Source organism: Ictalurus furcatus, chromosome 27, assembly GCF_023375685.1.
Source record: "Ictalurus furcatus strain D&B chromosome 27, Billie_1.0, whole genome shotgun sequence".
Lineage (NCBI taxonomy): Eukaryota > Metazoa > Chordata > Actinopteri > Siluriformes > Ictaluridae > Ictalurus > Ictalurus furcatus.
The window spans coordinates 10,152,462-10,175,115 of record NC_071281.1 but is presented as its reverse complement, the minus strand read 5'-3'; the positions used below and the strand labels follow the sequence as shown (position 1 = coordinate 10,175,115).

The following is a 22,654-nucleotide window of genomic DNA, read 5'->3' as shown; positions in this document are numbered from 1 at the left end:
TGTACGTGATTAATAAAGACTCATTATCATTATGAAGAGTGACCTTTATTGATGCAAGAGGTAGGTCCTTTGATGTTGTCCTTGGCTCTTTTGTGACTTGCTGGATGAATTGCTGTACTCTTGGAGGAATTTTGGAAGGTCAGCCACTTCTGGGAAGGTTCACTACTGTGCTGAGTTTTTCCATTTGGAGATAACGGCTCTCACTGTGGTTATTTAGAGTCCCAGACCCTTTGAAATAGCTTTGTAACACTTCCCAGACTGATGTATTTCAATCAGCTTCTTCCTCATCGTTTCTGGAATTTCTTTCAATTTCGGCATAGTGTGTTACTGTGTAGGACCTTTTAACCAACTTCATGCTGTTGAAGAAATTCTATTTAATTTTTGATTTGATTGAACAGGGTTTGCAGTAATCAGGCCTGGTTGAGTCTAGTCCAGCTGAACCCCATTATGAATGCAGTTTCATAGATTTGGGGAATTAGCAACTACGGTGCCAAATACATTTTCACACAGGCCCAGTTGGTATTGGATAATGTTTTTGTTTCAAAAAATAACATTTATCATTTAAAAACTGTATTTTGTGTTTTCTCACAAAAGAAAGCTTTTGTTTTATCTTAGATTTTGTTTTAAATTCTGAAACAATTTAGTATGAAATATATACAAAAACAGAAGAAATCAGGAAATACTTCAAATACTTTTTCACAGCACTGTATGCATACTGTATGTTACTATAGAGAAAATATTATACTCTAACAAGTGAATTAATATAATCCCATCATTTGAATTACAACTGCCACAGAACAGCTGTTATAGAAACTTAATCAACACCTTCTGACTAATCAAAATTGAGAATTCAACAGAACTATGGTTTAATATTGAGTAACATGTTTACCAAGTGGTTTAGCAGAAAATTTAGAGGTTTAGCATATGGTGTTATACATATGCAAATCAGTCTTGTAGCACATTTACTTCCCTTTTAAAAACAAAAGCGAGAAAACACAAAGAACATCTAAATTGCCAAATCAAACCTATTGATTAATGGGACAGACTGCAGCTGATGAGGGTGAATGCATGCTTAGATGGCTGCTTTCTTTTTCCTGAACACTTCCTGGGGGAAAGACAAAATGCTCTCTGGCCTCACTATACATTTATTATCAAGTGCTGTCCAGGAGGCTGTTTGTCAAGGAGATAAATGAAGCGCTGTCAGAAAAGGAACAAATCAGACAGGAGAGGAGGGTGGGCCTCAGTTCCTACTAAACCCCCCCCCTCTCTCCCCCCCCCTCTCGCTCTGATTCTTCCTGTATTTCCTGGGGCACCATTTCCCATCATTCCCATTCCTCTCTGTTAGGGAAAATGGTGCAAGGATAAATTGTTTGTCCTGGGAAATGTATTAAAGAATAAGTTGAGAATGGAATAAGGCTCTTTTCCAAAACTCATACATATAATAAAGCATATTCTTAGGGCAAGGATTTGATTTCCTAATTTAGCCCCAAAACACTCTTAATCTATGTCTGGAAAACGGATACTACATGATTCAATATACTTCCATTCATAATCTATTTAAAACAAAGAATTCCCCGATATAAAATGTCCATGTATAATGAAATTTCCCTCTCTGGATTTCTTTTTCCATCTTGAGACAAAGTCAAGGACTTAACTGACCATCTCGTATACATTTACACCAGGCTTGGTTTTAATAAGTGCACAGGAAAAACAATAAGCGGTATTAAAGGACAGCGACTCATAAATCAGTGCATCAGTGTGGGGAGGAGGGAGGGACGCTGTGACGCTCGTTCCACACACCCTGTCTTCACAAAGTGGTCCAGAGAAGCACAGAACAGTGAGACAGAGAGAGGGTGGATGAGAGGGGAAGAATAAGAAAAGAGGAAGGAAAGCGTGCCTCTGAGATTTACGCAGATTTTTTATAAAGACAGTTTCACCTTTTTGCTTTTTGTAAAATAGCTTAAACCGGACACAATCAAAGATGCCTAACTTTGCAGGGACCTGGAAAATGAAAAGCAGTGAAAATTTTGAAGAGCTTCTCAAAGCCCTCGGTAAGTATTACATCAGATCCCTTTTCTGTTTTATTCTATCCTTTTGGCGCTTGCATTCAGGAGACTGTGACCGCTCTGTGATCACATGGAGTCATTTATTTCCTCTGTCTCGCCAGTGATCTCCTGTCCTCTTGGTTTTTCAGTAGCATATTCAGGGATTAAGTGGTGTGAAGAGTAAATCACTTTTATTCTCAGCCTGTTGCACTGCCTTTGTTTCTTTGGAAGCACATTTCTTTCTTATTCAAATTCTCAGTTTAAAGAAGTAAAGAAGTTTTTTGGCTGTGGGTAGATAAAAAAACAACAACAAAACAGTCAAAATAACACAAATTTTTAAATTTATTTTTGAAATAGACTTCAAAAAGTCTTTTAAAAAAGGCTTCATTATGCAAGGCGTAATGAAATGCTGATGTATTTTTTGTGTGTTTGTTTATTTAGATAATGAAGACCTTTTTCTGGTTGAAGTCATAAAGTTTGTGCTGCAAACAGCAATCTGTATTTAATTATCACACCCCAACATTTTGGGTTGATGACTCAGCACAAGTTCTTGAGCAACTAAAACGAATTAATTTGGAAAATTGAAGGTTACACTTCCAAGTTGCACAGATTGCGGCTCTCCGCGCTTTCCATTGTTTTGGAGTAAAGAAGGATTTAAGGGGAAGAAACTCACTTTGAACGAGCATAACAACCCCATAAAGAGGCCAGACTGTTTAGAGCAGAAATGTGTACCAAGAGCCAGTAAGTTCATAATCAGCCTGTGTAGCAATCTATTGAAGTGCAATGAGAACAGAAAATCCAAGAGCCATGACATTCCTTCCAGTCAACGCCTTGTCATTGCATCGCCATATTGGCAACATCTGCTGATAACGATCTGCTCTGTGGTGGGTTGATGGCTTTTTATGCAGAAACTTACACACCACTGGCATGTACTGAAAAACCATGAATCCCTCTTACGGCTGATAAAAATGTGTCAATCATGTCACATAGTTCTCATTTTTCCTACTCGGTCAACAGAAAGTACCACAAAAATGATTCATATCTTCCCTTTGCATAGAAAAGACAAATCACATAAGTGTACCAAGCATGAAGTACATTCAGGAAAGAGAAACGGGAATTTAACACGACTTTGAAATACAGTCCTTTAACTTACAATAGAAATGCTTTGCTGTGAGATTTTAGTACCTTAATACGTTAAATTAATATGAATTGGTTCAATGTTACATGAATCTCTTTATTAGTCATTTTTAACCTGATTTTTATGATACGACAAGGAAAATAATCAACAATGGGCTGAGGTGTTTATTTTCCAATACCAGCATGTCCTGAAGTGTTTTACTCCTCTTACACCACAATTTGTCAACTTTAACAATATTTTTTATTAATTAACATACTGTACGTCTGTTATCCATTTATAGTTATTTTTAATGTTGTGGAACATTCACAAAGCAAGTTAGTTCCTGTTTTCACTTGTAACAGTTATAAACAGTTGTTCCCTCACCAGTGTCTTTTTTTTTCTCTTGATATTAAAAAGATTAAGAAAAAAAAAAAAAAAAACGAAGCTTGTCTCCTTACTGGGAAACTTTCCCATGTCTGGAAAGTTTATGTCTGTTGCTGACACTGGAGACTTCTTCCAAAAATGGTTTATGGTGAAAACTTCACCATATTAACAATTACGTACATTACATAAAATATATATATATATTTTTACATTTTAGCCATTTTAGCCATATAAGTCCATGTGAATTAGTTGTTACCATACAAATGACATATAAGAAGGAATACTTTAATATAAACCTGTGATTTGCCTTGCAGCCAAACTACTTTCCATGTTTTAAAAAAATGAATCCATCTTCTGACCACTCAGACTCAAGAATTCAACAGCTCCGTGGTATAAATTGTATGTTATATTCGATATTGTATTTTAGATTGTTTAATATTGTATGTAGGGGTGAATGCCATGCTAAGGAAAGTGGCCTGTGCTGCAGCGTCCAAGCCCTCAGTGGAAATCCGTCAGAATGGAGAGCAGTTCTACATTAAGACCTCGACCACCGTCAGGACCACGGAAATCAACTTTCAGATAGGAGTGGAGTTCAATGAGGAAACAGTGGATGGACGAAAATGCAAGGTAATCACAGACCACTGGGATAATCCTTAAGTGCCATATATGATTATACTGTATAAGTCATTTTTGAATTTTGAAGAGATGATAATTCTATTTAACTTAAGGGGCAGTGGTTTGGCTTGGTCGTTAAAGCTCTGTGTTACTGATCGGAAGGTCGGGGGTTCGGGCCTCAACACTGCCAAGCTGCCACTGTTGGGCCCTTAAGCGAGGCCCTTAACCCTCTCTGCTCCAGGGGCGCTGTATCATAGCTGACCCTGCGCTCTGACCCCAACCTCCTAACATGCTGGGGTATGCGAAGAAAAGAATCTCACTGTGCTGTAATGTATATGTGCTCAATAAACACTCATTATCATTATCATTAACTTACTCATATCAGTTTTGTTTCATATATATATATATATATATATATATATATATATATATATATGTGTGTGTGTGTGTGTGTGTGTGTGTGTGTGTGTGTGTGTGATTTTAAATATTTAAATATTTTTTGTAAATGCCACCATGCCTCATGTATTTTAATGTCATAATTTATTTTTCCTTATTTTTATCAGTTGCAGTTTTATGAACCCTCTATCACAGTTCGCTAAACAGCATAACAAAGTTGACCATTTTAGGCTAATCTACTTTTTGCTAGCTGTTTGAAACATAAAAGTACTAAATAAGGGAATTTTACTTTGCTTTACTTGAACCAAATTAAAAATCCAAGGGGAGAGAAGAGACTTTGAATACCCACAAATTCCTTGTTTTAGTGTGTTTTGATGAGCTACAATGATATTTGCTATTATTGTGCAGGCCAGATACAATAATGACATAAAGGGAATGTTTTGTAATGTATTTGCACAGTTTTATTGCTGATTGCTTCTTGAGGACAGATGATGCTCCGTTCTTCATGGAAAAACTAAGCTGATGCTTTTGAGAGCAGTTAATATGATTAATCATTACTAATAGTAAGAGATGGTGTATGATTTGGCTGATCAAATGATGGGAAAAGCCAGTCAAAACTGGCTTCTGACAGAATCAGCATGTGATCATCACATGACCTTTTTGCTGAACTTGAGAAAGGATGCTCACGTTTGCTGGCCAATCTGTCCGCTAGTTCTAAGCTTCAGTCTATTGTTACGACCATACACAGACAGATCTATGCCTGATTTATCAAGACTAATCAAAGACAACCCCATCCTTGCCTCTTAATCTGCTAGACATTAATAGATTTGATGAGCTTCTCAGTTAATATCAGTTTATGCACAGATGTCAGATGTGGAAAGTAACACAATTACTTTGTTACTGTACTTGTGTAGGGTTTTTTTTTCTGACAAGAAAAATCTAAACTTTTTTTTTCTCAGCATCAGAACATTTCTCTATAATCATATTTATAAAGTATATTTAACAGATTTGACAGTGAGAATGAGACTTAAAGCCTGTAATCACTGTAATCTATCTGCTGATTTGTACACGTTATTTATCAAGACAGTTTGTATTGTGTCCGCTAATTTGTATCACCAGAATTATAATCAAACTAGATAATATTTGAGAGATTCATTCAATTTAATTTCAATTCAACCTTTATTTGTTACATACAGAGAGCTACACAGAATATAATCTCTTCATGGTGAAATTATTTGTAGTACGCTTTGTAAACTGTGCAACGTATTATGAGGTAGATGTACGCATACAGTAGGATATACAAGAGAGGATAAGGTGCTCAGGTGTTACACTATACAATACAATTGTAGAAAATAGTATAGAAAAACTATTTTCTATGCAATATGTACAATATATACACAGGAAGACAAGACACATCTGCAAGATATACATGATTACATATAACTACACGTAAACATGAGTTTGATGTTGTGCATTGAGTTTTGATTTATGTTCAATGTGTGCATGATGTGGAGCCCAGAGAGCAGAGATGGGGAGAGATGATGGTGAGATGAGTCACCTCTCCTTAAAGTGCAGTATATCCAGTAAATATCCAGTAAATAGACAGAAGTCCTAGGTAGCAAACTGATGTTGGTCCATAAGCCATTCCATCGGGCTGTCATTTTTTAATCATTTTGTCCATTGGGCCAAGATTGGTCCAGCAGATTTTTAGCAACTTGCCAATGCTGGCCAAAATCAGCCTTCACTTTGGTCAAGGTATGATGCCAACACTGGGCAAACAGGGCTGACAGAATTGGTAAATCAACCATGCCAATACTGGCCCACATCTGCCAGTCTGTTGGGCCAACATCAGGCCCACATTGGCATGCTAATTATGAAAAACTGCTCCTTTGCCAAAATCACTTTTGCCCAAAGTTGACTCAATGTTGCTTAGTGAGAGCCAACATAGCTTCCCAAAATAGACATTGGGAAAATATCAGATTGCTACCTGGGGGTATTTTTTGATTGAGAATGCAGACTGTCTGTGGGGAGTAGCTTCTCCTGAGTCTTTCTGTACTTGCTCTCATATTTTAAAGCCTTTTCCTGAACACAGAATGGAGAACAGTTTGTGGTTTGAATTAGTGCGAGATCTACACTCTCTACACTGCTTGATGTAGTAGATGCAAGGCAGGTCAAGAAAAGCTCTGCCAGTGGTATATTTGGCCGAACCTACCACCATTTTCAAGATAGATTAGAGATAAAGCTGATGTTAGTTAGCCTTAGCTAATGATTTCTCACGTTCCTTGGTTCCTTGGTGATAGAGGCACACCAAAGAAAACTAAAATGAGACTGTGTTGTAAAGCAGAGGTCTTTTTCTTTCTTATTATTTTGCATTCATACTTTAAGTAGATTTAAAGGTTTATACTTTTCTCCTTTAACTTGAGTGAAGAATTTGAAGCTGTATGCCAACCTTTACCTGCCGAGTAATCACACTTTTAACTGAACAAAGGTTTTGGGTACTTTTGCTACATCTGTAGTAATTATTATAGTGGATAATTATTCATGCAACTTTAAATAACATGTTGTTGATTGCATAAAGTGAAAACCAAGGTAATCATCAGGTAAAAGAATAAAGTTTTTTAAAACATATTATTTGATACATTGATAGATACTTGATAGTTGTAAAAATTAACAATAAAGAATAAACAATGCATCAGTTAGAAAGTGATCAGTGCTACTATATCGGGTCAGAAATAAGTCCCTCTTGGTTCCTGGCTGTAAAAGCACAGGCTGGTCTTTGCCTAAATCTTCATGGTGGTCAGTCTGGTGGTGGTTTTACTAGCTAACCTTTATGACTACTAATTTTTAATGGCTACATGAAAACAAAAAAACAGCCAGGTTTCACCCCAACTTATCTGTTATTTTAATTAGATGCATTCATTTTACGGTAACACTTTACTTGAGAGTAATGTTCATAAACCTACATGACACCTACACAAGCCCTTTCATTACAACTAACGTAAACCTGCATAAACATTCATACAGCTGAAACTTTCTTCTTAACTTTGATTTCAAGTGAACATAACACTCATCAAGTGACAGATATGTTGTCATAAGGTTGTGTTATGACATCTGCTGGATTTACATTTACATTTATTCATTTAGCAGACTCTTTTATCCAAAGCAACTTACAAATGAGGAAATACAAGCAAAGAGCCAGTGTAAGTGCAGAATGTTGATTTATATATATATATAACATATGACATATAACACATGACATGAAAACTAACTTAGTTTAGTGTATTTCTGGTATATCATATATCATAGACCCGTGATGATTTTAATGCAACAACATGACAAATGAGGTTAAAGTGATTCTAAAAATTGTTCATACTGAAACATCATATTAATGTTTTGGTTTGTGTCAGACTTCATAAATAGCTTATGTACAGTGGGGTCCAAAGGTCTGAGACCACACTGAAAATCTGGGATATTTTTTGTTTGTTTATTTAAAATTGGAAATAAACAGAAGGTTTCAGAATTCTGAAATATTTAAAACAAAGAAAGTAAATATTCAATATCTTGAATATATAATATTCCAAAACTCTGCACTATTTCTAGGTTCCTATTTAAATGTAAGCAATTTAGTCATATTAACCATGTTAACTGAGTTGTACAAAAGGTCAGATTTTCCTCATTCCTAATTTCTTCCACTGAAGCATGTGTTCAGACGACACTCTGATAGATCTGATCTAAAATGGAAAATAAGGTTTCGCACAAACTTGTGGAGTCCATCCCAGCTCAATTGCACACTGTCATTAAAGCAAAAAGGGGACATACCAAATACACAGAAACTCATTCATGTAAATTCAAATTCATGTAAATATTTTCATTCATGTTGTTGTTGATAATATAATATGTAATGAAATGGTTGTATTAAATTAGAAAAGAATGCAAAATAAAACCCCACCGGACCCCACAGTAAATTCTATGTAGCCCTATGAACTCTGTGTGTAAATGTTACCAATTTTATTAATTGGTTTTCCTAAGGACTTTAATGAAACATGAAAAGAAGTTTCTATTGTATTAGTAAACTGTGGGGCCACATCACCATGGGTTACAGGAAGACATGCAGTGATGATTCCACTGTCTGGGGAAAGTTCAGAAGCCCCAAGGGGCACTCATGCGGCCATTCTGTTGCTTTATAAAGGGAGAAATATTGCAGTGACTCATAGCCAAGCTGTGATGATGTAGCAGGGTCAACTGTGACGGTGCCCTCGACTCAGCGCTCTTATGAATCACACTTTCAGATCAGTGGCCTTTCAGGCTTTGATGTCCTCATGGAATGTCTGCACAAACATTATTTTTATGCTGATATCACAATTTTGCAGGCTGAAAGTAGTTCTAGGAGCAATATTAAAGCCCTGTAATTTATGTCACTATTGATTTGCCGACCAGGGCTTTATTTCTCTCCAGTATCATTAACCTTTGAGTTGTTCACAGAGCCTGGCCACATGGGAGACGGAAAATAAGATCGCCTGTAGGCAGACACTGTTGGATGGAAATGGACCGAAGACATACTGGACTCGAGAGCTGAGAGGGGATGAGTTAATCCTGGTGAGGAACTACTTGAGAACTTTTAATCTCTGACAAAACAGGCCCATTACAGACATTGCACTGTGTCTTAATCACAGTTCACACTGTATGAGTCATATTCTCCAGGCAATTTGAATGGTGATATCAGATTTTCACCTCACCTCACCTCAGATTTTGTACCTCAAAACATAAGGTAGTGGTTAAAGCACATTCCTTGAATGTCAATGTGCTCCCATCAGAAACACTTCTCTGATTTCTCTGGAAAACTCAAGAATGTGGCATGGCTGTACATCTGGCCTGTTTGGTTTTATAGACCAGATGGACATCACTAAATGGGACTAATAACTAAGAGGAAGGCTTTACTGGAGAGGAGTATTTCCCCTTTACTGCCTTGGCAGTCCCAGTGGGACATCAAATGCGTTCCTCACTTGATAAAGTGACTGTGTTCAGATTAACAGGGGTGTTTTTTTTTTTTTCTGCAAGGCTCACCATAGGTGGGAAACCTGTGCAAACAATTGTCCTCTGAAACAATGTCTGCATATTAGGGATGCAAATGAACATGAATACATTAATCGGATTGAACAGATAATATATTCTAAATAAACATAACTACAGATGTGAATAGGCGGCACATTAACCAGATTTTGTGATTGTATTTTGAAAGCTTAACAGAAAGGGCCTCTATATGAGACTAGATACCATTGGGACAGGGATCCTGCAGCATGCAACAAAAAGGTCATACCAATGCGAAATTTTACTTTATAATAGGTATATGTAACAGGTGTGTATATAAGGCTCCACATTCATTAATGTGAACGTGTAGCAGCCCTTACTAAGTGTCTGGTTTAAAATGGTTGGTTTTTAGGCTACTGGTGTAGCTATATTGGGAAACTGAACCAACCAAATTTGTTAGAAAATAGCACAGGCATGTACAAACAAAAATAACAAAAATATCAACTGTGTATTGGGCAGCACACAATAAAATAAAAAAAGTATTTGAGACCAGTTATGAACTTGAGTGATATATAATTCTCACACCATACTGTCAGCTTTTTTTTTTACTTCTGAGTTTTTTTTCCAGTGTTTCTGGGCATTAGTAGGCCATACCCACACTTAATATGAATAGAGATCTATATATGAATATTTGGAGTACTAAACATGCAGATAGTGGCATTGCATTTCACCCCAAGTCCATGTAAGGGAGATTGGGAATTCCACATATAGACAGGAAAGAGATCCATTTGAGTTAGGTATTCCTTTGCTTTTCCTAATGACTCCACTGTAAATCTCCTGTTCTAGTGATGAGCCCATACAAAATAAACTCCATCCTTTTCACTGCCATTATGACTCATTGATAAGACATGTTTTGACTTGCCTCAGGAAATACTGTAGTGTGTAGTCAACAAGTAAGATATATTATCGCTTGGCCTTGGGTCAGCAGCATCTGTTTGCCAGCAAAAACTTGGCCCACATCAAAGTCATTCCTAGCTGGTGGGGAAATGTGTCTTTGGTGTACATGGATGAAAAAATAAGAACCAGTAGATTTCTTCGATTACCGTTCTCTTATCATGTCTTCAGAAGGAAATTTGATTAGTTTTGAATGACTCAGCCAAATTTTTCGACTGATTACTCCATATTTTGACTTTCATTCTTTCATACATGGCATATGGACTGCATGCAGTGAATTTACTGTAGTTGGTAATAAGTTTAAATCTAAATTTATTTCAGACTTTGGCACTTTGCACAAATTGTACTGTCACCCAGAGGACTCCCAAAAGCTGGCATACAGCAGCTGAGTGCCTGGAGGTGACCCAGCTCAGGCTGGACTAATGATCCTCATTGATCATGTTACATGGGGGAATGCTAGAGGAGTACAGGGCTCTGACACCCCTCTCGCTAATGTCTCCCAGGACGCCAGTGCAATGGGCAGATGGCCTGTCTTAACTTCCATTTTTAAAAGGGTGGCTGAGGATGTCCAGCCCTCTTTTCCTGCTCTGGGACACAGATGGTGCTTGCTGCTGACAGCCGGCCCGTTTGTGTCCTGCTGTGCCTTTTGAAACCCAATAAACACAGCAATGAGTTGTTGAACTGTCCTGTTTTAATTCCCCTCCTGCGACAATATCACCTAGATAGAACATAGAATCCAGTATACAGTATACTGGTAGACCTTAAAACAGCATTCGGTGGGAACACATAGCGGGAATGTAACCACGTTCTTCATCATCATAACTGCATTCCACTCATGTATGAAAACCATCACTCAGTTTAGACAGTCCACATACTGGAGTGAATATTAAATGAACTGTTGCCTCCTGTATCACAGTCATTTGTCTGAAGATGAACTGTCAGTGTAATTGCATTAAAATTTCTCGCTCTACTTTCACGCTTTAGACGTTCGGAGCTGATGACGTGGTGTGCACAAGGATTTATATGCGGGAATGAGGCCCATGAGAACCAGATGAAGAAATCAGTCAGCGCTCACAGGAGTGACACTTCATTTCCACTTTACATTACAGGGCTTTTTGTACCAATTTGTAGAAACCTGTGGAATAGCTTTCTTACACATACTGGACCATGAAACGTAATAGCAGTGGCTCTTTATAAGTTGATAGTATTTGATATAGGGCTTTTAGACAAGTGTAATACAATGTAAGTGGTATTCATACTGTAACTTGCCATATATTTTTTATGTTTTTGTGTTTAATTGCTTTGTACTAGTTTCATTAAAATTACTTTAAATAATAGTGGTCTCTATAGCCATAGTTACAATGTTCGAGTCCTTTTATCTCACAGCAGCAATGAGAACATGGCTAATAAAAAAAAGCCTAGCAGAAAGAGAGAGAGAGAAAAAAATAACCACAAAAGTCTTTGTGTATATCACTGGATGGACCATCTTGATGCCAAGAGCATGAATGATTAAAAAACATACTGGCTTAACTGATGTTTAACTGCAGAAATGTTTAGATTTATAAGCAGCCATTTGAGAGTATAAGCTTACTAAGTGCATGGTGGGTGTCCATGCCAATATTTTGTTCCACATGACAAAACAACTGTCTACTGTGGTCAAAGATATTTGCTGTTGAACAACTGACCTTCTGTAGATCTGAGCATCAGTATCAGGCTTTTATTAAAGAGCTTAAATAGAAACTCAAATTGATTAAAAATAATAATAATTTATTAAAAAATTATAAAAAATTAAACAACTTGTCTGCCCAAATAGGAGCACAAAATAACCTCATATAATATAATAAATAATATTATATTTAAAAATAATAAATAAGCAAACAAATAAATAAACATTGAAGTATACAATGTCCTACATAGTGAAACTTTACTGACTGATATTATTATATATGAATTTATCATATTGTAATATGATAAAGACTTAGTGTTGCATTTTAATACTGAATAAAAAAAACAAACCTAGAAGCTTGGAAGAGACCTGATGTTCACTCTTAGTTCAATGTGAATTGTATACCTTCCTCGTGATTCCTTACTGGACTAGACGATGAGGTAATAAATAGTGTATAATGAAAATAAATACATGTCTAATTAAACAGCCCAGTGATCATAACCAGAACAGGAACGTTTCGGAGAAATGCTGAAACAGCTGGTATATTCTCTTGATTACAATTACATCACCTGACATGTTAGTATCCAGTTCCATCTGACACTGATTTGGACTCCTCAGGTCTTCGATCTTGTCTGAACACAGTTGTTCGATCACTAACATCTCGAAACATCTGTTTGGAGCAAGAATATAAAAACATCTTATCATAACATTTCCCATTCCTTCCTGCTTATACCGCAGAGAACAGAAACATTACCGTTATAAACACTCCTTTTGTTTAACAGTCAAATCGAAGGAGGGATGAATAACAATCCTCAGTAGAATGACAAAATGTCCAAGAACATGAAAATAAATCCAGAGCATCACATTTCCAGTTGAGCATGGGAAAATTATCAAAGGTTAAGAACAAATAGTCTATGGTATGAATACAGTGGAAAGGCATGATATTCCCACACCCAGTTTGTAAGAAACAACTCGTAAAACTGGCCTGAGCTGAGTACGTACAGTAAACTGTCTTTTGGAACGTAGTCCGAATGTGGGACTGATAATCTGGGTGTGTGAAATGATCTCAGAGCTTTTCACAGCAACCAATGTCCATTTTCCATGTCCATTTGTTGTTAAATCTGTTAAAGCTACAAAAGGCCTTTAGCATCTAAGACAGCAAATGAATGTATCTTTATAATATCTCTTGCTATCATAATTCTAGTGCTTTCTTTCAAAACATATAAGGGCTTTTCACAAGTAGTTAACCCTGGGTCATTCTAAAGCCTGGGTAAAAGGAATCTTGTTTGGTTTCACACTGCTCATATGTTACCTGGGGTTAACAATTAATCCTGCTTATTCATAATCTGACGTTTCACACAGTACATTCCTAAACCCTGGGTTAACATTCTTATTTGCATATTTGTGATGTCAACAACCGTGATTGAATAAATACAACCAAGACCAATTTAAATAACGGCTTGTCAGAAAAACATGTCGCCATGTAAATCCTCCTTGGCTGTTTAAAGCCTCCTGAGATGCAGAAAGGCAAGAAAACAATGTGTTTTCTGTCACCATTTGACATTTATTATTATTTTTTCCCCCTCCAATGCTGCAAGTATTGTTTACACAACAAGCGGGGTTTCTGTGACTGTACAAAGCACATGATATGAGGCACGCGCTCTTCCGTAACATTCTAATACTGCATTGTTTCACACTGTACACTTTTGGCATACCTGGGGTTAACATGGCAAAAGCGGTGCTAACCGTGCTTCAGAGCAGGGTTTCATAACCCCAGGTAATAAGTGGTGCTAACCCTACTTCTAAATTACAAGTGTGGAACGTTCCTTTACCCGGGGTTAAAAGCATGTTTTAGAGAGACAATAACCCGGGGTTAAGTGCAGTGTGAAAAGCTCTATAGTGTTATAACTAAATTTACTGGTTATACCCTAAGGCCGATCTGATTAACCAGAAGATAACTTAACTTCTTCAAGTAAGGAATAACATATGATGTGGCATGTGCTATAGGAAAGCAATCAACAACAAAATGGTGGGATTACTGTTACCACCCTGAAGTAGATTATTTTCTAATATTAGCATTATTCCAGTGTTTTGTTCTTCTAACAGCACAGTAATTTGCAAACAACTGCGATTTTAATATATTAATGAATGACACATCATGCATCATTTAATGTTGTGAGATGTAAAGTCATTCCCTCATCAGCCTCTCTTTGATCTTTTTTTAAGTTAGTGAATAAAAAATAGCTTGTCATGTTATCAAGAACCCAGAAAAAAAACACGGGTTCCTCTTCCCTGAAGACTTCCCCATGGCGAAAAGCACTGACACAGGAGACTCCTTCCATAGAGGTTTAATAACTATATTTATTATTATGCCTTAGAAATATATATGAAACATACAAGTCCCAATCAAGAGATGATAAGGTATTAGAACAAGCACATTAATATAAACCTGAGATTTTATTTACAGCCAGCAATGTTGTCAGAGCTGCTGATTTAGATAATTAACCAACAACTTCTGACCTTCTTCATCATACAGTCATGTTCAAAAATAAGCTGTCCCAGAAAATTCAGCCCGAGAGCAGACTGTCTGATGCAAAAAGAAATCTCCAAGACCCCCAACATTTCATCACAGGATCTGCTAGTAAGTCTTGCAACTATTGGTGTCAAAGTACATGCTTCTACAGTCAGAAAGAGATTGCACAAATTTGACCTGCATGTGAGGCGTGCCAGGAAAATGCCTTTGCAAGACTACAGTTTGCTAATGAGCATAAAGGCAAAGACAAGGCCTTTTGGAATTATGTGCTCTGGACAGACGAATCAAAGATAGAGTTGTTTGGCCACAGTAACAGTAGGCATGTTTGGTGCAGACCAAAGACAGCTTTTCAGGAGAAGTACCTCATACCAACTGTGAAGCATGGTGGTGGAAATGTTATGGTTTGGGGTTGCTTCGCTGCCTCTGGGACCGGACAGCTTGCATTCATTGATTCAACTATGAATTCTGCATCATATCAAAGAGTGCTTGAAGATATTGTGAGGCCATCTGTCTGAAAGTTGAAGCTGAACCAAAAGTGGACCTTTCAACAGGATAATGATCCTAAGCACACTAACAAATCCAGCAAGGAATGGGTCATAAACAAGAAATGGGGGGTTATGGAATGGCCTAGTCAAAACCCAGATTTGAATCCCACTGAAATGTTATGGGAGGATTTGAAATGGGCAGTACATGCAGGAAAACCCTCAAACATCATGCAACTGAAAGAATATTGCATGGAAGAGTGGTCAATTATGCAAAACACCTTCAAGAATTATTTCTGCTAAAGGGGGCAATACTAGCTTCTGATGCCAAGGGTGTACTTACTATTCTTACAGAAGAATATCACATCTACTGATATTTCTGTTGAATAAATGATTGAAACAATTAATTTTCCTTGTGGTTTTGTTCATGTATATCAACTATATTAATAGGCACCATTTCAAAGAGGATCAAATGTTTGCTCATCCAAATATGTAAAAAAAAAAAAAACAACAAAAAAAAAAACAACCATTCCCATGGGGTGTACTTATTTTTTCACATAACTGTATTTGAGAATTCAACAGTGCTGTGGCACAATAAAAATTAAAGGACCAACATATGAAGCCATATCTACCTTTTTTTTCCCACTGACAAATTAAAGGAAAAACATCTATAAAAGAGCAGATAAACCAAGATGCAGACCAGTGTACTGCATGATACAGTTAAGCAGTCATAATTAAACTACGCTCCATGGTGTGTATAAAAAATGCTGTGCAGGCCTAGTTGACCTCAATGTTGGATCAAGATGGCTGGAGGAAAACAGCTTTTAATTCTGGGGCACGGACGCAGGAGCTTCTGTCACAAGGTCTACTCAAACAGCTGTTTCAATAAGAACTGTCTAGATTTAGAGCTACAGGGAAGACAATAAATAGAATTGGAAACTGTGGTTGAAAAGTGTACATTCAATAGCATACTTGTGTATTAGTGTGATATCCATCTATTTTCAATACTGCTTATCCTACAGGATCCTGGAGCTTAACCCAGGGAACTTGGCACACAAGGTGCGGGACACCCTGGACAGCGTGCCAACCCATCGCTGGGCACAATCGCACACATTTACATATTACAAACAATTGGAAATGCCGATCAGCCTACAATAAACTCTTTAGATGATTGAGAATGTCAATGAAGGACAAGCTCAGACTTCACAATGACAATGTTGTTTTCTTCTTCTTCTCCTGTGTATGTGCCTTAAAATATAGATGAAATAATGTGCACTGAAAAGGTACAGAATAACATTGAACATACCTGTTACTCTACCTGATAAAATTGTCCAAATACTCCCTCTGCTGTTGTTTATACACAATTACAGCAAGTAAATTCTAAGTTTTTACAGGAAATTATTTCATAGTTAAAATTGAGAGCTCAGATAAATGCAGCTTGGTAGCAATTATAAGACAAGACTTGCTCATCTATAAGAGGAATACCGCACCCTTTAATAGCAGCTTTACAACCCAAAGCCACTATAGTGAGAAATTGGTGACGGAATGTGTTAAGGATCACAGATTTCTCATTTACTATAAATGTACTATAAAATCATACGGAATATAATTAATGACAGGAGACGGGAATTTTTTTTCCCCTGTGAATTTTACTGTTAACTACAACTTTTTATTTCAATCTTTAAAACAATAATGAATAATACAAAAGTCTGTACATGAGAACATAGAAACATGCCATCACTGTGTTTTCTTCTTTTCTAATTTGCTTTTACATTAGTCTCAGCAGTCATCACCGCATGGTGCACAAGAAAAGTGCGACAAAATGAAACTTTCACAACTTTTCATATTTGGACTAGAAGAGGGAGGCAAAACAGGACAAGAACTGTGAATAGATTCTAATTTCTACTAAGTATTATATTAGCACGGGCAGTATCACAAATTTCCATATACGGTGGAGTAAAAATCCTTCAAATGAATCAGAAAAAAAAATAAATTCTACATACAGAACATTCTTTAAAAGTCCAGACAAGTCACGACCACAAAAGGATGATGAGGCAGATTTAAAAAAAAAAAAATAAAAAGAAAAGAAAAAAAGAATAATAGAAATTAAAAAATAACATTAACGATAACTTCCTTTGGTAAAAAGGTCATTGTTTATAATATACAGACCAGCATCAGTCACATCTGCTAAGATAATAAAGTCTAAAAGGTGAACTACATTATAATGTTCATTTGAATATAAACAGTCTGGCGTATATACAAGGTATTTACAATATCAGATATTCTGTGGCTGCTGTCATATTTTGAAGCTGGTATCTTAGACAACCGTTAATGCATGATTATCCTCGGGGGTGTATAAATATTTAAGTGCACAGACCGATTACATGGACTTGTACAAATTCACGTCGTCAGGTCAGACCACGCTGCATGATCTCATACAAAGATAGAGCTTTGTTCACCATCAGTGCATTCGGTATCCTATTTATTCCACAAATCGAGTCTGGCTGCAATTCGCAATAGTGTTTGTGAGGGCATGGTTAACACCGAACCAAGAAAAAAAAAAAAAAAAACTCCAAACAAAAAGGGGGCATATTGCTAAAAATCTACATCTTAACTTCACAAGACAATATTAGAAATGAAAAACGGTACACATTGACCTGTGATATTAATCGTACATCTTTATGAGTGGCCTCAGACTTTGAATACCGTCTGGAATTACTCCAAAAAAAAAAAAAAAATTAAAAAATTAAAAAAAGAAAGGCGGGGGGGAACAGGACTTTGCCACTTTTTCTCCATGGTGACTGAAAGATCATGAAGATGTGCCAAGAAGTTCCCATCTAAAAGTTTTAAAAAGTTAAAAATGGACAAGATTCAGGAGTCTGAAAAGAGCTCCATGGCAACCAGCATTCAATTTCAGTGCTGCTCCAGTCAACTTTCTTTCTTCTTAAAAAGTAAAATAAAAAAAAAAAGAAAAAGAATATTAAACCAGCACCAGCTCTCTGAAATGACACAAGGACAGAGAGAGGGGTGTTATGGAGTGGTGCTGTAGGTGACCCGGTATCTGTTGATGCTCTGGAAGTGAAGGATACAAGGTTCACAGCTCGTTTTACAGGCCCGCAGCCCCTCCTGGCTTTCTCCCATCAGCCACTTGTGATTGTCGGTGGCCAGCTCATTGGCCACGTGATCTTTCGTCCATGCGTCTAGCCAGGTCTGGAATCGCTGGTGCAGACGTGTGCTGACTTGCTGGTGGGACTGGACACAGGAATAGACACACATGATTATCACGCTCTTGATAACAGACTTTAAATCACTAATATTGCTCCTTTCTAACAAATTCAGCTCCAGCCTCAGTTTAACAACCTTGAACTCCTACACCCAGAAAAGGTTTCAACAGACAGACAGATAACTTTATTCATCACAGAGGGAACTACAGGATCAGAAGTGCCAGCATTGCTAACTCTACACAAAAAGGGTACTAAACTGTACCTTTCCCTAAGTCGTATACTTAAGCAAACACCTTTTTGTACCATTAGTATGTATCTTATACCTAGAAAGGTGCATAGAGTGTGACTTTACAGCTTAAAGGGAATTATGTACCTCAAACCTATTTTTAAAGGTTCACTATAACCAGGTGAAAGATACATATTAAAAAAGATACAAAAGATAAGGGTACCACCCCCAGAAACAAGGAAAGGTACAGTTTAGCACCCTTTTTTGCCCCTCAGAGTGAAGCAAATCCTAGCAGGAAGGGACAAAAACATTGACACAAAACACCAGTGAAGGTCAGGGGACGAGACGGCTCTAGCCCGAAAGGTAACTTGCATATTCTATCCTCACGCTTTTACTGAACAGAGACTACTGGCTCCTAAAACCGAGGTTCACAATCTCACAGGTCAAAATTCACCTACATAAAGCTGGCACAAATTCGTCTAAAAGAAGAGAAATGAATGAATCAACACTGAAATACAAGGAGCTTTGCTGCGAGTAGGCTTTTCCATCAGTTGAATTTTATTCGTGTCTGCTCTCACCACTACTTTGGCTGAAAAGTGTAGCTTACAGGTGTCTCCCATATCAAGGGGTCACAAAAGCTGTGAATGCTACAGTTAAACTGTAGACATTGGCACCTCTATGCAAGCATCATTTGATAGAATAACGCTGATGTACGGCCGATTTTGGTAGCCAGAAATGAAAGTGTCTGGTAACGATAAGTGTTCACTCCATTGCCCTGAAATTGAGAGTTTGAATCCCGACAATGCCACAGAGCCATCTGGGAGTCCAAGAAAACAAATTAGACTGTGCTCTCTAGATGGGCGGGATATTATGCTCTCTTTCTCTCCCACCTATCAATCACAGAGAGACTAGCCATGACTGACCTATGAGCTCATGCATGTGGAATGAGCTTCACAAAGAAAGCATGTGACAGCCTTCAAACTCCACGGCTGGTAGCCGTTATATGATGGCGGTTGTTGGGGACACACTGACATTTAAAAAAACAAAAAAACAAAACAAAAAACAAAACATTTTTACATTTTACACCTGCACTTAATATTTGCATGCTCTGACAGTGTCAGATGAATGTCAGTAATACGTTATAGTAGTTAGTGAACTGTTATTTAATTAAGCCTAGTTAGTAAATAGTTTATGCTACTTAGTATATGTGTCCAATCAAATTAACAGAACACTTGTGGTAGGTACTAACCAGTGCATACCCGGAAAACACCCCACAAGACCTGGCGTTTTGTAGATGCCCTGACCCAGTCGTTTAGCCATCACAATGTGGCCTTCGTCAGAGTTGCGCAGAACTTTACGCTTTCCCATTTTTCCTGCTTCCAACACACCAACTTTGAGAACTGACTGTTCATTTGCTGCCTAATATATCCTCCATTTGACAGGCGCCCTTGTAGAGAGATAAGCAATGATTCACTTCACCTGTCAATTGTTTTGTCGTCATGTTTGATTGTTGTTTAGTTTTTGCCATTTGATATATTTTTGCGATCCAACTAATTGGCTAATAACAATCCAAAGGAATAAAAATCCAAAGAAACAACAAATTCGTTGCTTGTGAAAATAAACGAGTTGCAGCGATCAGCCGTAAATAATTAATTCTACCCCTAATCCGTTTTCAATTAAGCAGCTCCTGAACAGATGGTCAGAAAAAAAAAAAAAACATCCCAGTGATACATCTTCTCCCCCCACATCTCTTTATAAGTAATCAATGATCCAATGTAAAAAAAAAAAAAAAATGCTTTCAATGTGCTTACGACGTGCTATAGTGTTAAACGAGTTTACAGGGTCATTTGATGTGGGTTTAACACGGCATAGTAGCCTATAACGTGGTCTGATATGAAAGAAAGTAAATTCAATATATGCTTTTATGCCACGTTAAATTGGAGGGATCTGAAGCCGCGCCTGTTTATTTAGACTGACAGGTACTAGAAGCAAGCGTAGCAAGAAAACACACACACACACACACACTTAGTGCCTAAAGAAAGTAATCTGATAACAGTAGACTAGTGATAAAACAGATCAGATTTCATCGCCACAGAAGCCTGGCTTTTAAACTCCTAATATTTGAACGAAGCTTTACTCCAAATAAAGCTCAGCATCTGGAGCGCTGAAATTAAATGTCACAATCATTTGCATACCTGATGGGCTCTCGAGAGCGCTGTGCGCCTGTACATGTAATCCTCTGACTTAATAACGTACACCATCTTGTACGAGTTGAGCTTAAACATGCATTCCATTTTGGGGTCCTCTGCACCATCGGCGGTTTTCTTAGCTGCTTCGCTCGCTTCTCTCATCTGGACGTGCTGCCCTCGTTGGCACTTCCTGACCCGCCTGAGGTTTCTGACAAAGAGAAAGGAAACATTGCATTAAGGTGTAACGTTATCTGCAAAGCCGTCTGTCACAGCATGTATTGCAGTACATCACGTAACCCACGCACCAAGGCTCAGCCTCTCAGTGTGATGAGAAAGAAAACACCGAATCATAATCATAAACGGGATTATGTACAAAGTCTACAGTGCACCTCCGTTTGAGTCAGAGATTCCCTTTTAACAAGCACATATCCGTGGCAAGCCGGATTTTGATCAAGTACGAATTCAGACTATGAAAATGAGAAAATAAATATAGAAGTTCAAAAATAAAAAATAAAAAAAAATCCCCGCTTCAATAAATACTAAAATTAGAAATGTACTTACCAAACAGGTTACAGGTGAGAGCGGGGACTGAAACCATGAATATTTTGTATTCGGGACTCCACTTTACAGAAATTGAGATGCACTAGCCAATTCTCAATAAAAATAAGAAATGACAGTTAAAAAGCCACGATAGGAGTTACTTTAATGTAATTATCAGCAGTTCAAACTTGATTATGACCATGCATAAAAAATCTGCTTGCTTTTTTTTTTTTTTTTTTTTTTTTAAAGTTGTTGTTGCATTATTTTATACAGGGCAAACTGTGAAGCAACATAAATGTGAAATGTGGGTTAAATAACCTAAACTGCCCAATCACACACCCATAAGAAGATGCACAGAACAAAAAATATAATAAATAAATAACACAACCACCATCACCACATGTAAGTCAAAATCTTTGGCAAAACAATTTGCCAGTTTGTATATGATTAATATATATATATATATAAAAAAGAAGTTAAAAACAAAAAACATCTTTGGCATTACACATATTGAGACATGCAAAGCCAAACCACAAAATAACGGATGAATATACAATCCACAAAAAAACATCCTCCCATGCAAGTGCTTAAACTTTGGAAAAGAAATACACGCACATTTGAGGATACAATTCAGACCAGCATTTTATTGACAAGCTCCCCCATCTGAAATACAGCTGTATGGGAGTCACACACCATGGCAAGTTAGACTTCTATCCACAGCAGCCCTCTGTAAACTCACAACCCCAACCAAAAGCACACACTTCAACGGGAGCGCACTGCATCTCTGAAACATGTAACACAGTATTTTTTTTTTTTTTTGCTGAGAAAAGACTGAAATCAGAAAGTCCTTAAAACCATTTATAGGAAACACATAAAGCAAACACATTGAGGAATTTTGCTCACATCATTTCTGTGAAAATCATTACATGAACATAAGGCATAGATTTGTCATTTTTGATATATTATATTCTAATAATATGTGTCTGATCTGTATGCTCTTTGCCTCTTAAAAAGGTTATGCAAAATCTAATGAAATACTTCAAGTGGGAGCCCATTTTTGTAATCTCACTACATAATTTTTTCATTCGCTAATGTATGCACTTCAAAGGAACATGACTGTCTAATAAGTCTGTTAAGAATGGTGGTATAAAAATAGTTCTCCATACTTACATTGAAAATACAAAGATTAAAATTATATGCACTTTTCCAGTTACTTCCATCATCACAGTTGTAACAAAGGCAGTCAGAACTGAAT

The 22,654-nt window shown here is 37.1% G+C and overlaps 2 protein-coding genes across 4 annotated transcripts in view; one reads left to right on the top strand and one right to left on the bottom strand.

Annotated features, from left to right (window-relative positions):
• Positions 1–1,737: 1,737 nt before the first annotated feature.
• crabp1b (cellular retinoic acid binding protein 1b) lies at positions 1,738–12,217 on the top strand. Of its 2 annotated transcripts, none has more exons than XM_053617168.1 (4): positions 1,738–2,051; positions 4,034–4,173; positions 9,040–9,153; positions 11,524–12,217. In XM_053617168.1, the coding sequence occupies exons 1-4, from the start codon at positions 1,982–1,984 to the stop codon at positions 11,572–11,574; spliced, it is 375 nt and encodes a 124-aa protein (XP_053473143.1). In that variant the 5' UTR covers positions 1,738–1,981; the 3' UTR covers positions 11,575–12,217. The 2 variants fall into 2 exon arrangements, with proteins under 2 accessions (XP_053473143.1, XP_053473142.1); XM_053617167.1 differs by having other exon boundaries at positions 1,744–2,051; positions 3,995–4,173; positions 11,524–12,215.
• A 1,208-nt stretch (positions 12,218–13,425) lies between these two features.
• The window catches only part of LOC128602840 (paired amphipathic helix protein Sin3a-like), a 32,851-nt gene continuing 23,622 nt past the window's right edge, over positions 13,426–22,654 (bottom strand). The window contains exons 20-21 of one of the 2 annotated variants that reach the window (XM_053616908.1): positions 20,866–21,067; positions 13,426–18,472 (exon numbers count right to left, since the gene is read on the bottom strand). In XM_053616908.1, the coding sequence (XP_053472883.1) occupies positions 18,251–18,472; positions 20,866–21,067 (424 nt within the window). In that variant the 3' untranslated portion in view covers positions 13,426–18,250. Of the gene's footprint in view, positions 18,473–20,865; positions 22,184–22,654 lie in introns of those variants that run through there. The other variant, XM_053616909.1, reaches the window with a different exon arrangement.